This window comes from Pygocentrus nattereri, chromosome 2, assembly GCF_015220715.1.
Source record: "Pygocentrus nattereri isolate fPygNat1 chromosome 2, fPygNat1.pri, whole genome shotgun sequence".
In the NCBI taxonomy this organism is placed as follows: domain Eukaryota; kingdom Metazoa; phylum Chordata; class Actinopteri; order Characiformes; family Serrasalmidae; genus Pygocentrus; species Pygocentrus nattereri.
The window spans coordinates 7,628,770-7,644,428 of record NC_051212.1 but is presented as its reverse complement, the minus strand read 5'-3'; the positions used below and the strand labels follow the sequence as shown (position 1 = coordinate 7,644,428).

The 15,659-nt window shown below is 41.0% G+C and overlaps 1 protein-coding gene and 1 pseudogene across 1 annotated transcript; both read left to right on the top strand.

Annotated features, from left to right (window-relative positions):
- Positions 1 to 1,303: 1,303 nt before the first annotated feature.
- LOC108417771 lies at positions 1,304 to 5,191 on the top strand (annotated as a pseudogene).
- Positions 5,192 to 8,146: 2,955 nt separating this feature from the next.
- On the top strand, positions 8,147 to 13,046 carry LOC108416620 (nuclear factor 7, brain-like). Its single transcript, XM_037533938.1, has 7 exons — positions 8,147 to 8,282; positions 8,598 to 9,181; positions 9,274 to 9,369; positions 10,841 to 11,074; positions 11,170 to 11,317; positions 11,621 to 11,647; positions 11,758 to 13,046. The coding sequence occupies exons 2-7, from the start codon at positions 8,600 to 8,602 to the stop codon at positions 12,303 to 12,305; spliced, it is 1,635 nt and encodes a 544-aa protein (XP_037389835.1). The 5' UTR covers positions 8,147 to 8,282; positions 8,598 to 8,599; the 3' UTR covers positions 12,306 to 13,046.
- The last annotated feature ends 2,613 nt before the right edge of the window (positions 13,047 to 15,659 follow it).

Below are 15,659 nucleotides of genomic sequence, written 5' to 3'. Positions count from 1 at the left end.
CCACCCTGGAGCCAGGCCTGGGGGAGGGGCTCGCCAGCGAGCGTCTGGTGGCCGGGCATTTACTCATGGTGCCCGGCCGGGCCCAGCCCGAAGGAGATACATGAGTCCCCCCTCCCATCGACCCACCACCAATGGGAGGGGCAGTAGTAGGGGTTCGGTGCGTTGTGGATCGGGCAGTGTCCGAAGGCGTGGGCCTTGGCGTTCTGATCCTCGGTTGCTGAAACTGGCTTTTGGAACTTGGAACGTTACATCACTGGCGGGGAAGGAGCCTGAGTTGGTGCGCGAGGTTGAGAGATACCGGCTAGATATAGTCGGGCTCACCTCAACACACAGCTTGGGCTCTGGGTCCAATCTCCTTGAGAGGGGCTGGACTTTATTCTTTTCTGGAGTTGCCCATGGTGAGAGGCGGCGGGCAGGTGTGGGCTTTCTCATAGCCCCTCGACTCGGTGCTTGTATGTTGGGGTTTTCTCCGGTGGACGAGAGGGTAGCTTCCCTACGCCTTCGGGTTGGGGAACGGGTCCTGACTGTTGTCTGTGCTTATGCACCGAACAGCAGTTCAGAGTACCCAGCCTTCTTAGAGTCCTTGGGAAGGGTGCTTGAAAGTGCTCCTCCTGGAGACTCTATTGTCCTACTGGGGGACTTCAATGCTCACGTGGGCAATGACAGTGAGACCTGGAGGGGTGTGATTGGGAGGAATGGCCTCTCTGATCTGAACCCGAGTGGTGTTCAGTTTTTGGACTTCTGTGCAAACCACAGTTTGTCCATCACGAACACCATGTTTGAACACAAGGATGTCCATAAGTGCACATGGCACCAGGACACCCTAGGCCGCAGTTCAATGATTGACTTTGTAGTCGTGTCATCGGACTTGCGGCCATGTGTTTTGGACACTCGGGTAAAGAGAGGAGCTGAGCTGTCAACTGATCACCACCTGGTGGTGAGTTGGATCAGGTGGTGGGGGAAGATGCCGGTCAGACCAGGCAAGCCCAAACGCATAGTGAGGGTTTGCTGGGAACGTCTAGCAGAAGAACCTGTCAGATTGATCTTCAACTCACACCTCCGTCAGAACTTATACATGTACATATATATATATGTACATATATATATATATGTGTGTGTGTGCTGTAAGTCAGTTGGTGAACTTCTGCCCCCTGGTGGCCAAAACCTGGAAGTGCAACAGACCAACGTCATGGCGAAGTGGGCATGGCCTCATGACGTCACTGCGAGAAACGAAAGTTGAGCAAAACTGTTTTATAAATAGAATCCAGATCATTTCAGCAGGACACGACCTTCAGTTTAAAGTTTCTTAAAGGACTTAAAGCCTCTGCTGAGGAACTGAAGGAGCAGAAAACCAGGCCAAGAGAGAAAAAGAGAACCTGGTAATTTCTAAGAGCTGCTTTTCAGCACATTTCTACCTCTAACTACTGCTTACTTTATTAAACTGCTCAGAAAGCTGGAATCTGTCACCTGTGTTTTCACATGTGGTGCTGTTACTGTTCAGCTACAGAGAATCAGAGCAGACAGAGAGAGCGCTCACCACACAGAGGAGGATGTAGAGCACGGTTAATAGGAACAGTGTGAGGCTGATCAGCCAGATGAATGATGGTGATTAATGAGAACATCACGGCCTTCCTGCTCAAACACATTCCAGTTATGCAAAACCATGAAAAGGGTTTTCATCACATTTTCATTTCACATCGTCTTTTCATATTTTGTTCTTCACTCAACCTGTGAAGTTAGAAGGGTGGACCTTCAACGTCCAGGACATCTTTTGTGGTTTCTAATCACCTCTCTGTGTCTCTTCTCTGTCAGTCATGGCTTCCTCCAGCAGTCTCCTGTCTGAAGATGAGCTCCAGTGCTCCATTTGTCTGGATGTGTTCACTGATCCAGTCTCTACTCCATGTGGACACAACTACTGCAGGGTCTATCTCAAAGAGTGCTGGGACAGCAGTTCACGCTGCCAGTGTCCAGTCTGTAAGACAGAATTCCCAACAAGACCTGAACTGTCTGTGAACACGTTCATCTCTTGACTGGCTGCTCAGTTCAAGAAGTCAGTTCAGGTCAAATCCAGCAGAGCTCCAGAGAAACGACCCTCCAAACCTACAAAGGTTCTGTGTGAGTCCTGCAGTGAGGAGAAGCTGGAGGCTGTAAAGTCCTGTCTGGACTGTGGAGTCTCTTACTGTGAGACACATCTGACGCCTCATAAAACTGCAGTTAAACTGAAGAAACACAAACTGATGGACCCTGTGGAGAACCTGGAGGACTACATCTGCCAGAAACATGAGAGACCCCTGGAGTTGTTCTGTAGAGATGACCAGACGTGTGTGTGTCAGTTCTGCACTGAAGGAGACCACAAGACTCACAGCACTGTTCCTATAGAGGAGGAGAGTGGAGAGAAGAAGGTGAGAGACATTTAGAAAGAATTGGTAACTTTGTCTCCTGTTCAGTCCTTTTAATAAAAATAGTCTAACTGAATGAGAGCTTATAATTTATTTCTTCATCATAGACTCAGCTGCTGAAGGCACAGGCAGAAGTTCAGCAGATGATCCAAAACCGACTGAAGAAGATTGAGGAAATCAAACACTCTGTACAAGTGAATAAAGTGAGTTTTTCAACAAAAAAAATCTCATTTTCATCTACAAATCTAATATATACAGTGTGCAGGCTGAGCTGTAGTCAAGACCACTAGAGTTGAGTCGGAGTCAAGACTGAGATTAGATTAATAAAAAGTAGAAGAAAAAATGAAAATAATTCATATTTCATAATATTTAACTACAGTCCTTATCATTGATTTTTTATATTAATATTAATATGTTATCATTTCTACTGTCTTTTGTAAAACATACCACTAAATAATCAAACTTTGTACCTTTGTTCTTCTCCATCCCTCCTTCTTTCCAACTCATTTAGAATCACCACCTAAAACCAACATAATATAAACCAAACAAAATACATCCGTTTGTGTCGTTAAATGAAAACATAGTAATAATAACATTGTGATCTGTCCAGTTAAGTCATCCATGTCTAGTTAAGTCATCATGAAAAGATAATTACATCCTCATACGACAGCATACGACAGGGCTGGTTTACTGTTTGTCTGGTATCAGAAATGAGACAAGCAGCAGTTCTGAAAATGAACAGGTATGAAACTGAAAGTGATCTCATTGGGTCTACTGCACAAAAGTACCATTGCACATGGTTTTGTTTATTTTTCCTTTTCTTTATATATTTGTTTGTTTTATTGTTTTGTTTGATTAAAATTTAATATATTTTTTCTTTTACTTGTTCAGAGTTTTACTTCCTTCATTATTCTGCTGTTCTCACATACTAGGTTTCCATTAAGCGCTTTAAGCCGTATTTCAATGGAGTTGCAAAAGAAATGTTACTACCATTGTCCCCTGTTAGAAAAGTTCAGAGAAGGAGAAAGCAGACCGTGTGCAGGTCTTCAGAGCTCTGCTACGCTGCATTGAGAGAAGCCAGGCGGAGCTGCTTGAGGTGATGGAGGAGAAGCAGAAAGCAGCAGAGAGGCAGGCTGAAGAGTTCATTAAAGAGCTGGAGCAGGAAATCACTGAGCTAAAGAGGAGAGACACTGAGCTGGAGCAGCTCTCCCACACTGAGGACCACCTCCACCTCCTACAGGTCAGAGTCCCTCTGTTTCTCCATAGTAATGCAGTCCATCACAGGACAGCACTGCCCATGCTGAGGGGTTTCTCCTCTCTCCTGCTGGACTGTAGGTTTACCCGTCCCTCTGCAGCCCTCTACCCACCAAGAACTGGACTGACATCAGGATTAACACTCATCTGAGGGTGGAGACTCTGAGGAGAGCTCTGACTCAGCTTCAGGAAGAGCTCAGTAAGGAGATGGAGAAGGATGATGAGCATGGTGAGTATTTACTGGTTATTAAAACATTTTGATGTTCAGCGGAAAAAAATATTGGTAGGAAGAAAAATTCAGGACTTCATCAAGATACAAATACCAGAAATGAATGTTTGTGTAAATCAGGCATTTAAATATTTAATTAATAGATTTTTAATCTTTTAAAATTCCCATCCATGACATCACTGCACTGTCACTTAGTATTAATATGAAATGCTGGTTTCTAGTCGATACTAATGAGGCATTTAATTTAGCTCAATATAGATTCTAATAACAAATGATATCATCCTTTATTCTTCTAACACAGAAATGAAGAGAATTCAACAATATGCAGGTGTGTGGATTCTCACTGATACATAATATTATTGAGTAAACTATATGAGTCTGCATTAGTGTGAGTATGGTTAGTGTTAAAATGGGTTAAACTGTGTGTTTCTCTCTCAGTGGACGTGACTCTGGATCCCGATTCAGCTCATCCCTTCCTCATCCTGTCTGATGACGAGAAACAAGTGAGACACGGAGACAAACTCCCTGATAAACCAAAGAGGTTTGATTATTGTCCCTGTGTGCTGGGAAAGGAGGGGTTCTCCTCAGGGAGATTTTACTATGAGGTTCAGGTCAGCGGGAAGACTAACTGGGATTTAGGAGTGGTCACAGAGTCCAGTAACAGGAAGGTACAGATTACAGCCAGTCCTGAAGATGGATACTGGACTGTGTGGCTGAGAAATGAGACTGAATATAAAGCTCTGGACTCTCCTCGTGTTCCCCTCTCCCTGAAACAGGCTCCCCAGAAGGTGGGGGTGTTTGTGGATTATGAGGAGGGTCTGGTCTCCTTCTATGGTGTTGAGTCCAGGTGTCATATCTACTCTTTCACTGGTCAGTCTTTCACTGAGAAACTCTATCCATACTTTAGTCCCTGTCTCAGTGAAGGAGTTAAAAACTCAGCACCGCTGATCATCACACCTGTTAAACATCAGAAATGAGGTGAACTTCTTTAATAAAACATTTTTGTCAGAAACAAATCTGTCATTTGAAATGTTTCAGAGCATAAATTGAGAGTTTTAAACTCTTTATAACATTATGTAATTAATGAATTAATTAAGAAGCTAATAAATTAATAGATGATTTTTGATTCACTCATTTTGGAGAACTCTGTAAGTCAGTTGAACAGTGTTATAACACTGTTTATCACAGATCTCCTTTTAATGAACTGAAATGATCATAAAGCTCAAAATATCAGCTTCAGTTTGATGAACTTGATGTGGGAATCTCAGTCTTTTATATGAAGATGAAGCTCTGCGTCTTTTTGATTCGTGTAAATGCTTAAATTTATTATAAATTTACTCCAAATCCCAATAAAATAACATTTTAAACATCTAAACTCTCAAATCTAAGTGTTTAATCAATAAGCTTGAGCTGACTTTTAAGTTCAGTTGGAAACAATAAACAAATCGAGGAAATGTGTGTGTTAGCATGAGCTCTGTGTTCATGTTGTCTGTTTTTATTTCAGTCTGTTTAAAGCATGAAACGCTCAAGTTTCAATGAAGCTGTATTAAATGTCAAATTAAGCTCTACAAAAGAAATAAACAGATCTACTGAACTTCTCAAAGCTCCATCAAGTGTTTTGATGTCAGTGCAGTTTTCCTGAGGATTTATACACAGTAGAACTTTCTCTGCAGGCTCCTCCGTACCGTGCCCTCCTCAAATATCGGCCCCCTTAATGAACCAGAGCAAAACAGACTGTAAAGACTTCTTCATTTCTGATCCTTTTGGTTTTTCTTTTTAAATATTAACAGACTTCTAACTTTTATTTAAATAAAAAACAAAATCAATCGTATCAGGAAATACAGATTTCTCTCTAATCTGTGTGTCACAGTCATCGGCACCTCTTCGTTTAATTCTTTGTGCAGCCTCCCTTTGCTGAAATAACATGTTTGCATCATGTAAGTGTTGCAGACTCGTCAGCTGAACATTGCTGTGAATCTCCTGTTCTACCACGTCTGAACGGCGCTCTGCTGGATTCAGATCTGGGGACTGTGAAGGTCAATAAAGTGCACTGAACTTATTCTTATGTTCAGTGGATCCAGTTCAAGATGACCTGATGCCAAGGTGCATTATCACACTGGAAGTAGTCATGAGAAGATGCATGAATTGTTTATGTTTGTGGCATTTGGCAGACGCTTTTATCCGGAGCGACTTACAGACTTACAGACCTACACAAGTCGGTGAAGGCGGTGTTGGGAGTCTTGCCCAAGGACTCTTATTGGTATAGTGCAGGGTGTTTACCCAGGTGGGGATTGAATCCCAGCCTGCAGTGTGGAAGGCAGAGATGTTACCTGCTACGCTATACACAACCTATATACACGCTATATACAATTGTGTCTATAAACCATTACCCCACCTCCACCAGCCTGAACTGTTCCCACAAGCCAGACTGGATCTGTGGGTTCATGCCGTTTCTGACAAATTCTCAATGTCACATGTCATCGTTTGACAAATCGTCAAAGGATCCTTGAAGTAGAATCTTTTTAAGGTTTAATGTTAAAGTTTGGCGCCCTCTGGTGGTGGAAGCCTGTAATAACTCTATTTTGTGGAGCTGTAAGCTAGAAATGTCTGTATTCAGATAAACAGTAATTCAGAGTTCAGTGGAAACCTCCCATAAAAACAGCACAGCAAAGACAACAAACAAATTAAACCAATAATAATAATAATAATAATAATAATAATAATAAGTGCTAACAGTTCATAGTTTCATGTCTTCATTAATCACCTAAGAGAGAGAAACAGAACACACACCTGATTTCTTCATGCTGTTTATGTGGAACATCTGTACAGCTGTGCTGAGTTATATATGACTAATGACAGTTTGTGATTATGAGTGAAGGAAAGTTTGTAGAGCAGGTTTAACTGAATGATTAAACACTGATAGACGTTTCTTGTCTGTGTCTGTAAAGAAGTGAACAGCTGAATCGAGGAGCTGCTGCTTTTAGCTCAGTAATGTTTGAATAGATTCTGTTTAATATTGTTTTTCTCTGAATGGGAGCTAAAAGAAAAGCTCCCAGTGTTTGTACAGAGCTGCGTACCTTTATTCCTACACATCAGAGCCCCCACAGGACTGAACAGAGCTGTTAGAGCTGAGCAGATGGTGGACGAAACAGTCTGGAATAATCCGGTTCAGCATGTAGAGCTGAGCAGAGCTGTAGAGAATCATTCCAGGGAGGTTAAAGAAGTAAAATCAGGTGTTTCTACTTGATTAGAATTCATCCTAAAATAAAGCCCAACAGTTTGTGCAGTGAACTGTGTCTTCTTAATAGCAGTAAACACCACAACACATTGACTCCTCGACCTCATCGTACAGACAGTACCACAGCATCAGAGACGGTGTTCTGTCAGTTCATCACAGAACACAGCCTGACTCTGAACTCGCTCACGCCAGAGGGTCTAAGATCTAAACTGGATAAACTGCTGTTGTTGTTAATGTTTTAAATGGGGGAAATGTACTAAACAGTATCAGTGAATTCGTCCAGATTGAAGGCTGTGAATGTGACTGTGTGTAGACGTTCACACCTGTTAGTGGAAGCCGACGGTCAGAGAGCTGATGGGCAGCAGGGCTGTCATTCGTAATCACATCATCATTGTTTGAGTAATAAACCTGTTATTTTGTCTCTTAAAGTCATTTCAGAGATTCCAAACTATTGAAGCAGAAAAACTTGGACGCCTCATATAATCACCCGACCATGAAAAGCATGTAGTTTAATGTAACCCTGGTTCCTGATGCAGTTCACAGAGAGACTGTAACTGTCACTAGCAGAGTGTACTGAGATCCCTCTCAGCGCTCAGAACTGGTTTCTCATGTTTATATCATGTCTTGCTTTAGTTTTGATGGTACACATTATTTTCTCGGATGTAGCCGAGACGACTCAGAAATATTCCAGGTTGTGATTAAAAATCTAAAAAGATTAACTCTATTATTCAAGTAGTTTTCCAATAAACTGCTTATTTACTCTGACTTTCCTTACTTATTTACTTTATAATGTCCTTTATTATTATTTTCACTTGTACTGAACTAAATCATGAAGTAAATCAACACTTCAGTGACTGTGTTTTTACTTAAGTAGGGATTTCCAGCACTATTTCCTCTCCTGTGTAAGTCAGATGGTAAATATCTGCCACCTGCTGGTCAAAACCTGCAAGTGCATCAAACCGTCGTCGTGATAAAGCAGGTGGGTTCACATAACGTCACTCGGAAGAAACGAAAGTAAAGGGAACTTCATAAACAGAATCCAGTTCTTCCAGCAGGACACAGGTTCCAGTCTGAAGGTTCTCCAGCCAGGAAACTCAGTGAAACTCTACAGATAAACTCTGAAGAAGCAGAAAAGCAGACCAAAGGAGAGAAAGTGAAAGTGGTAATGAGTCTAAGTTTCTTACTGTCTGTTACTGAAAACACATCCAGCTGTTCAGATCATTTCTGTCCGTCACTGTCAGTCAGGGTTTGTCAGTTTGGTCCGTGTTTTACAGCAGAAGCTGTGATCGTTTGTACAGCTACAGATTCATGATTGACAGGTAGAATGTGAAGCTCATCAGTCAGATGAATGTGAATGATTGAAGATCCACATTTCATGAGAACAAGTCTTTTTCTGTTGACATCCAGTTAAAAGAAATACACAGTAGTGTTTATTAAACCACTAAGAATTGTCATGAATTGTCATCTCCTCTGTTAGTCATGGCTTCCTCCAGCAGTCTCCTGTCTGAAGATCAGCTCCAGTGCTCCATCTGTCTGGATGTGTTCACTGATCCGGTCACCACTTCATGTGAGCACAACTTCTGCAGGGTCTGTCTCAAAGAGTGCTGGGACAGCAGTTCACGCTGCCAGTGTCCAGTCTGTAAAGAGGAATTCTCCAATAGGCCTGAGCTGCGTGTGAACACCTTCATCTCTGGACTGGCTGCTCAGTTCAAGAAGTCAGTTCAGGTCAAATCCAGCAGAGCTCCAGAGAAACCTGCCAAATCTCAGGTGCTTTGCGATGTCTGCTGTGAAAAGAGAAGCGCAGCTCTGAAGTCCTGCCTGACCTGTATGGCCTCTTACTGCAAGATTCATCTGGATCCTCATCAGAGAGTCGCTGTATTAAAGAAGCACAAGCTGATGGACCCTGTGGAGAACCTGGAGAACTACATCTGCCAGAAACATGAGAGACCCCTGGAGCTGTTCTGTAGAGATGACCAGACATGTGTGTGTCAGTTCTGCACTGAGACAGACCACAAGACTCACAGCACTGTTCCTATAGAGGAGGAGAGTGGAGAGAAGAAGGTGAGGAACATTTAGAGAAATGTTCCCTCTGTTCTGTTGTGTTTGGGTTTAAATGAATGAGTGGTTTTGTTATATTTTGTCCTTTTTTATAGACTCAGCTTGGAAAGACCCAGGCTGAAGTTCAGCAGATGATCCAGGTCCGACTGAAGAAGATTGAGGACATCAAACAGTCTGTAGAGCTCAATAAAGTGAGTCTGAGCTGAATTTATATCAGGTCTTAGTAAAAGTACAGCGTTGGTAAATGTTGCTAGTGACGTCAGACAGACTAGTGATAAGCAGAGGTGGACAAAGTAAACAAATCATGTACTGGAGTTAAAGTAGAGATACACAATTTTACTTTTTACTCCAGTAAAAGTAGAAGTTCCTCCCTTTAGACCTCCACTTGAGTTAAAGTACAAAAGTATTTGTCTTCAAATGTACTTAAGTATCAAAGTAAAAGTACTAAAAGATTAATTAACGTAATTCAACTTAAATCCAAGTTTAAGTTTAATAAAAACTGGCTTTAAACTCAGGATCACACATGAGCTCCTTTACTATGTTGATCTGTAGGCGTCTGTTCATAAACATAAACCATCCCAAACTCATTTACTATAAAATGAAATGGTGTTTGTAGAAATTCAGAAAAAAGCCGCGTCAGTCTCGACTGCATATGTGGACATATTTCTATATTGAGCTCTATTTACACAAAGTTAGGTTAGTTCATCATTTATGTTGAACAGTCTCTCCCAAAGTTTTACGCTGCTGCGCTGACGTTGAACCACGTGCTGCACTGGGTCGGTATGACCAACAGGTCAAAACCAGCTCTAAACAAAGTGACCGCTGGGCCCTGATTGGTGCTCTGGCTTTGCGCTTCTTTCGTTTTGACATGTTACGTTTTTATACACACAGAAACCAAAAGGAACGACAGATTTCTCAAAATGTAGGAGGAAAAAGTCGGATATTAGACTCTGAAATGTAGTGGAGTGAAAGGAAAAAGTCGCCCAGAATGGAGAAACTTCAGTACAGATACACCAAAAAATACTAAAGTACAGAAACTAATTGCATTTGTTTCATTACTGTCCACCACTGGTGATAATCACAGAGTATTGTAGTGTTCACTGCTGTTAAAACAGACACACCAGTCATGGTGCTTTACTTTCCAGCTGTTGGTGGCCTCAGCTACGCCAGACATCAGTGAAGCTTTCGTCTGCCTAACATTTCGTTCTCTGCACCAGCTCACATCTGCCTCTTTCCCCCTCGGCCCACACATACACCCTCCGGGGGGGGTTCCCAGCTCCGCCCAACTTCAATAAGAGTCCTTAATCAAACTGAACTCAGTGAATAAATGCCAGGAAACACAAAACCAAAACCTATCATGACAGAAACGTCTCTCAAACACTCTACAGAATCAGTGTTTGTCCTTTTGAATGCTTGAATACTTAGAAGTCAACTAATGGTTCTGTTTTCTTTCATTTCTTTTACTGCCATGTTTTAATTTCAGTAATTCCTTTTTTATTAAAATTCCCAGTTTTACTCTCATTTATCTCTTTCTGTAAGTGTTTATGTTCTTTATTGTTCTCTATTACTGTTTTAGGCCGATTCATATAATGTAAAGTAAATTGAATACATTTAATGTACGAAAGCTGCTTTATTAACAATGTCATTACTGTCTCCTGTTAGAAAAGCTCAGAGAAGGAGAAAGCAGACAGTGTGGAGGTCGTCAGAGCTCTGCTGCGCTGCATTGAGAGAAGCCAGGCAGAGCTGCTTGAGGTGATGGAGGAGAAGCAGAAAGCAGCAGAGAGGCAGGCTGAAGAGTTCATTAAAGAGCTGGAGCAGGAAATCACTGAGCTAAAGAGGAGAGACACTGAGCTGGAGCAGCTCTCCCACACTGAGGACCACCTCCACCTCCTACAGGTCAGAGTCCCTCAGTTTCTCCATAGTAATGCAGTCCATCACAGGACAGCGCTGCCCATGCTGAGGGGTTTCTCCTCTCTCCTGCTGGACTGTAGGTTTACCTGTCCTTCTGCAGCCCTCCACCCACCAAGAACTGGACTGAGGTCAGGATTAACTCTCATCTGAGGGTTGAGACTCTGAGGAGAGCTCTGACTCAGCTTCAGGAAGAGCTCAGTAAAGAGATGGAGAAGATTCCTGAAATCAGTAAGTCTTTACTGGTTATTAAAACATTTTGATGTTCAGCTGAAGAAAAAAAATTTGTAGGAAGAAAAATTCAGGACTTCATCAAGATACAAATACCAGAAATGAATGTTTGTGTAAATCAGGCATTTAAATATTTAATTACTAGAATTTTAATCTTTTAAAATTCCCATCCATGACATCACTGCACTGTCACTTAGTGTTAATATGAAATGCTGGTTTGTAGTCGATACTAATGAGGCATTTAATTTAGCTCAATATAGATTCTAATAACAAATGATGTCATCCTTTATTCTTCTAACACAGAAATGAAGAGAATTCAACAATATGCAGGTGTGTGGATTCTCACTGATACATAATATTATTGAGTAAAATATATGAGTCTGCATTAGTGTGAGTATGGTTAGTGTTAAAATGGGTTAAACTGTGTGTTTCTCTCTCAGTGGACGTGACTCTGGATCCTGATTCAGCTCATCCTGATCTCATCCTGTCTGATGACGGGAAACAAGTGAGAGATGGAGACAAACGACAGAATCTCCCTGATAAACCAGAGAGGTTTGATCGCTGTCCCTGTGTGCTGGGAAAGGAGGGGTTCTCCTCAGGGAGATTTTACTATGAGGTTCAGTTCAGCGGGAAGACTGAGTGGACATTAGGAGTGACCACAGAGTCCAGTAACAGGAAGGGGAAGATTACACTGAGTCCTAAGAAAGGATACTGGACTGTATGGCTGAGAAATCAGACTGAATACAAAGCTCTGGGCACTCCTTCTGTTCCACTCTCCCTGAAACAGGCTCCCCAGAAGGTGGGGGTGTTTGTGGATTATGAGGAGGGTCTGGTCTCCTTCTTTGATGTTGAGTCCAGGTCTCATATCTACTCTTTCACTGGTCAGTCTTTCACTGAGAAACTCTATCCATATTTCAGCCCTCACCTCAATAATGGAGGTAAAAACTCAGCACCGCTGATCATCACACGTGTTAAACATCAGAAATGAGGTGAACTTCTTTAATGAAACATTTTTGTCAGAAACAAATCTGTCATTTGAAATGTTTCAGAGCGTAAATAGAGATTTTTAAACTCTTTATAACATTATGTAATTAATGAATTAATTAACAAGCTAATAAATTAATAGATGATTTTTGATTCACTCATTTTGGAGAACTCAGTAAGTCAGTTGAACAGTGTTATAACACTGTTTATCACAGATCTCCTTTTAATGAACTGAAATGATCATAAAGCTCAAAATATCAGCTTCAGTTTGATGAACTTGATGTGGGAATCTCAGTCTTTTATATGAAGATGAAGCTCTGCGTCTTTTTGATTTGTGTAAATGCTTAAAGTTATTATAATTTTACTCCAAATCCCAATAAAATAACATTTTATACATCTAAACTCTCAAATCTAAGTGTTTAATCAATAAGCTTGAGCTGACTTTTAAGTTCAGTTGGAAACAATAAACAAATCGAGGAAATGTGTGTGTTAGCATGAGCTCTGTGTTCATGTTGTCTGTTTTTATTTCAGTCTGTTTAAAGCATGAAACGCTCAAGTTTCAATGAAGCTGTATTAAATGTCAAATTAAGCTGTACAAAAGAAATGAACAGATTTACTGAAATTCTCAAAGCTCCATCAAGTGTTTTGATGTCAGTGCAGTTTTCCTGAGGATTTATACACAGTAGAACTTTCTCTGCAGGCTCCTCCGTACCGTGCCCTCCTCAAATATCGGCCCCTTAATAAACCAGAGCAAAACAGACTGTAAAGACTTCTTCATTTCTGATCCTTTTGGTTTTTCTTTTTAAATATAAACAGACTTAGGTAGGTGAAGGCAGTGTTGGGAGTCTTGCCCAAAGACTCTTGCTATAGTATAGAGTGTATAGTATAGTATAGTATAGTATAGTATAGTATAGTATAGTATAGGTTGTATAGTATAGTACAGTACAGTATAGGGTGTTTACCCTATGGATTGACCCCCAGCCTACAGCATGAAGGTTCATCCCACTACGCTATACACAACCTATATACATGCTATATACAATTGTGTCTATAAACCATTACCCCACCTCCACCAGCTTGAACTGTTCCCACAAGCCAGACTGGATCTGTGGATTCATGCTGTTTTTGACAAACGCTGAATGTCATGTCATTGTTGACAAATCGTCAAAGAATCCTTGAAGTAGCATCTTTTTTAAGAGTAAATATAAGACTCAGTAGATTTTAATGGTTGGCGCCATCTGTTGGTGGAAGGCTGTAATAACTCTGGTTGGTGGAGCTGTAAGCTAGAAATGGAACATGGAGCCCATAATAATAATAATAATAATAATAATAATAATAATAATGATAAATCATTTTCAATTCAGTGTCATGCCTTCATTAATGACCTAAGAGAGAAAGAAACAGAACACACACCTAATTTCTTCATGTTCTTTTTATGGAACATCTGCTCTAAAATTCAGTCACTTATTATTATTAAGCTCTTCAAAGTAGTCAAAGTCTATTGTGTTTCAGATTTCAGGCTGTTATATTTAGCATATTTAAAATTGTTTTCACTGAGTTTAACCTGCTCTGGAACAGTTTTTACTATTGAACTACCTCACTGAAATACTAGCAGCACAATCTAGGTATACAACGTTAAACAGTAGGAATGTATTTTGTACAACATTGTTTCCAGAAAAGTGTAGCCAACACCACCATCTGGTTGAGCCAAAGGCACTGCTGTTCAGAAGAATTTTCCACATGACCCAAACTACAAGCTGTGGTTCCACAAAGCCTGAGGTAGAAGCCATAAAACAGGATTAAGTTGCCAACAAGTTTTACAGCTATTAAGAATGTTACCTTGGGAGTCTGGAGTCTGGGAGGTTAGAAACTCCCCTTTGCTCCATAAGGTATACCAGGCAGCTACAAACCCTCGCTTGGATGCAGCTACAAACCCTCGCTTGGATGCAGCTACAAATCCTCGCCTGGATGCAGCTACAAACCCTTGCCTGGATGCAGCTACAAATCCTTGCCTGGATGCAGCTACAAACCCTACAGCAGCACCGTAAGGACATGTGCTTATGAAGAACCTAGGGAAACTTGATGCATTGTCAGCTTGATTGTCAAAATTTATATAATCTGTAAGCAATACTACTTAGTTTATTAATTTATTGTTGTGTATAACCTAAAACGTATCTTTTTCTTCTTTTAATTCATAGTGTATAGCTTTGATAACATATCGAGACAACCCTTTCAGAGTTTAGACCATTGACAAGTACACTATATTTCCAAAAATACTCGCTCGTCTGCCTTCACACACATATGAACTTGAGTGGAATCCCATTCTTAACCCATACGGTTCATATATATATATATATTTAAAATCGGTTTTAATATGTGATATGTTGTCTTTGTACTATTTACAATTAAATATAGGGTTTAAATGGTCTGCACATCATTGCACTGCGTATGAACCCTTTTGGAAACAGGGTTGTAGTTTAATCCAGTGTAAAAGTCGGCTTTTCTTTTATTCCCATTAGACTCGATGTTTAAAACACAGCCCAGAGTAGTTTGTTATATTGTTTTCTTTTCTTATTTCCAGTCTTCAGCTATGTAGTTCTAGATAAATGCAGTCTGGGAGATGATGCTCTTTTGCTGATCACAGGTCTGGGTACATTGATTTTTACACTTACAGAAGCTGATCTTCTGAATAAAGAGCTCTACTGTAGTTCTGGACGTCTCCCTGCTGTCCTCTGCCTCGGTCACTGTGACTGTCTCTCATCAAGACCTCATTTACATGATTTACAGACTGGAACATGAGTCTGTGTTCCTGTGAGACCTTCAACACTGAAGATAAAACGTCCTTTTATAAATCTGCTCCAGTGTGAACTGATGAAGGTTTTCACAGCGTTTGATTTAATATTTATTTCTTTGGAAAATACTGAAAAACAGGTGAACGTGCTGTAAGTCAGTTGGTGAACCTGGTAATTTCTAAGAGCTGCTTTTCAGCACATTTCTACCTCTAACTACTGCTTACTTTATTAAACTGCTCAGAAAGCTGGAATCTGTCACCTGTGTTTTCACATGTGGAGCTGTTACTGTTCAGCTACAGAGAATCAGAGCAGACAGAGAGAGCGCTCACCACACGGAGGAGGATGTAGAGCACGGTTAATAGGAACAGTGTGAGGCTGATCAGCCAGATGAATGATGGTGATTAATGAGAACATCACAGCTTTCCTGCTCAAACCCATTCCAGTTATACAAAACCATGAAAAGGGTTTTCATCACATTTTCATTTCACATCGTCTTTTCATATTTTGTTCTTCACTCAACCCGTGAAGTTAGAAGGGTTGACCTTCAACGTCCAGGACATCTTTTG

Coding starts and splice junctions, on each gene's coding strand:
- LOC108416620 (XM_037533938.1), top strand. CDS start 8,600: ATGGCTTCCTCCAGCAGTCTCCTGTCTGAAGATCAGCTCCAGTGCTCC. Junction 9,182..9,273: donor AGGAGAGTGGAGAGAAGAAG/GTGAGGAACATT, acceptor CCTTTTTTATAG/ACTCAGCTTGGAAAGACCCA. Junction 9,370..10,840: donor AGTCTGTAGAGCTCAATAAA/GTGAGTCTGAGC, acceptor GTCTCCTGTTAG/AAAAGCTCAGAGAAGGAGAA.